The 2,568-nt window shown below is 53.0% G+C and overlaps 1 protein-coding gene across 1 annotated transcript; it reads left to right on the top strand.

The window, feature by feature from the left end:
- Window positions 1–1,188: 1,188 nt before the first annotated feature.
- LOC135325827 (olfactory receptor 14A16-like) lies at window positions 1,189–1,871 on the top strand (the record flags this gene model as incomplete). Its single annotated transcript, XM_064503805.1, has 2 exons — window positions 1,189–1,650; window positions 1,866–1,871. Coding segments are annotated over 2 exons (468 nt in total), but the record flags the coding sequence as incomplete, so codon positions are not given.
- Between the last annotated feature and the right edge of the window lie 697 nt (window positions 1,872–2,568).

The raw sequence follows: 2,568 nt of genomic DNA, 5'->3' as shown, positions 1-2,568 counted from the left end.
AAGATTTCTACTGCATCAAAGAATGCTCCCACGGTGTGATGGGAGCATCTAAAAACTCAAGAAACATAGAATCAGATCCCTCCACTGCAGCCCATTTTCTGAATAAACTGTTGAACGAACTCTCCACAAAATGGGTGGCTGTAATCTGCTGCAGGCTGTGTACATCAGAGCTAGTCACATCCCACTCCCATTGCAGAGCCTGGGGAAAGAGTGCAGAGGGTAAACTGATGTGAGGAGAGGGTCCATCTCACTGGAACAGAGATGTCTAGAAGGGGTGGGGTCATCCCCTGCCTTCACTCCAGTGTTTCTGTGGCTTGCTGGAGGGGGAGCTGGTGGGGCTGATTCTGACACAGACACCTGTGTTCAGGAGGGCAAGGCTGGGGGAGAGGAATCCCTCGCAAGGGTCTTCTCTTTCAGAGACAGCTGCCATGAGTGCTGCATTCATCTCTCACAAGGATTAAAAGAGGATATTTGCACTAGGTCACTGGACTGAATCCCCTTCACTCAGCTCATGGTGCCCATCTCCAGGAATCCCCCCCCAAATCCTGGGGGCAGTTTGACACCTCCATTTACAACCCCAGCAGAGCAGGACTGACTCCTCTGGAGGCCACACCCAGAGGCCCCTGCTGTGCACAGCACACTCAGCCAGCATAAACCAGAGATGAGAAAGGGGATCTGAACAAAGGGAGAGAAGAAAGGGAATGTGGAGGGTTCTAATAAGACTATTCTGGTTTGGGCTCAGAGAAAACTATTTAACTTATCAATGCCTTTCCTCCTTGGACAGTTCTGAAAGCTCAGAAGCAGCAAATGCCCAACAGCAGCTTCCTGGATGAGTTCCTCCTCCTGGCATTTGCAGATACCCGAGAGTTGCAGCTCTTGCACTTCTCCCTCTTCCTGGGCATCTACCTGGCTGCCCTCCTGAGCAATGGTCTCATCATCACAGCCGTAGCCTGCGACCACCACCTCCACACCCCCATGTACTTCTTCCTCCTCAACCTCTCCCTCCTCGACCTTGGCACCATCTCCACCACTGTCCCCAAATCCATGGCCAATTCCCTGTGGGACACCAGGGCCATTTCCTACTCAGGATGTGCTGCCCAACTCTTTTTTCTTGCCTCTTTCATTTTGGCTGAGTGTTCTCTTCTCACAGTCATGGCCTACGATCGCTATGTTGCCATATGCAAACCCCTGCACTATGGGACCATCATGGGCAGCAGAGCGTGTGTCAAAATGGCAGCAGCTGCCTGGGCCAGTGGGTTTCTCAGTGCGGTGCTGCACACTGGGACCACATTTGGAGTAACATTTTGCCATGGCAATGCCCTGGGCCAGTTCTTCTGTGAAGTTCCCCAGATCCTCAAGCTCTCCTGCTCAGACTCCTACCTCAGGGAACTTGGGGTGCTTGTGCTTAGTGCCTGTTTAGCGTTAGGGTGTTTCATCTTCATTGTGGTGTCCTATGTGCAGATCTTCACTGCTGTGCTGAGGATCCCCTCTGAGCAGGGACAGCACAAAGCCCTCTCCATGTGCCTCCCTCACCTGGCTGTGGTCTCCCTGTTTGTCAGCACTGTCATATTTGCCCACCTGAAGCCCCCCTCCCTCTCCTCCCCACCTCTGGATCTGGTGGTGGCTGTTTTGTACTCAGTGGTGCCTCCAGCAGTGAACCCGCTCATCTACAGCATGAGGAACAGGGAGCTCAGGGATGCCCTGAAGAAACTGATTCACCAGCTTTTAGTGCAGCAGCAATGAGCTGCCCATCCCTCTTCACAAGTGGTTTCTAAGTACCTCAGACAAGTCTTGTGCTTTGGGCATTCTTGCTGTGACCATTACCTTTGCGCAGAAGTTTTTTAATTCATCCCACTTCCTTACAGCCATGAACCCAGTCTGCCTGACCCAGACGTCTTCTGTAAATGTGTGTCACAGTGTCACAGCTGTCCTCTCTGTAATAAAAGGAGATTTCCCCAGTGCAGTGCTTGAAGCTTGGGCTCTGCTTTAAGAGCTGGATCCAAGAATGTGCTCAGGGACTTTCCCCCTGAAAGGGCCTATGGCTTTTCCGGAGCTCTCCCTGGGCTCAAGGCAAGGAGCTTAGAGGTGATGTGTTAGGGAATGAGTGCTTGATTCAGCTCTTGCTTCTGCGTGCCCAGTGCACCTGGAGATGGAGACTGGTCAAGTGGTATCTCCCATATGACACGGCTGGACACCGATGCCCGTCCTTCTCAAAGGGAGTATGGATCCATCAGGAGAGCACAGGGCATCCCCAAGGGCACCACGTGCTTAGGGGTGGGCAGTGAATGGAGCTTCACAAAATGCAGTGGATTCACCCAGAGGGAAAGGGCTAAAGCAGTGAATGTCCTGGCTAGTGAGAGCTCTGCAATCCCACGAGAGGCAGCAGGGACCAAGGAGGCCCAGGGAAGGGATCCTGCAGAGTGGTCCATGTCACCTTCAATGAAAAGCCATGGGCTGGATCTCGCGACACGCCTGAACACAGCCTGAGCCATTTGAAATGCCCTGTGATTGCTCAGAGCATCGTCCATGGCCACAGGGCAACAGACGCCTCAGTAGGGGGTTGTCAAG

Source organism: Dromaius novaehollandiae, unplaced genomic scaffold, assembly GCF_036370855.1.
Source record: "Dromaius novaehollandiae isolate bDroNov1 unplaced genomic scaffold, bDroNov1.hap1 HAP1_SCAFFOLD_30, whole genome shotgun sequence".
NCBI lineage: Eukaryota > Metazoa > Chordata > Aves > Casuariiformes > Dromaiidae > Dromaius > Dromaius novaehollandiae.
This window is presented reverse-complemented; position numbering and strand designations above follow the sequence as displayed.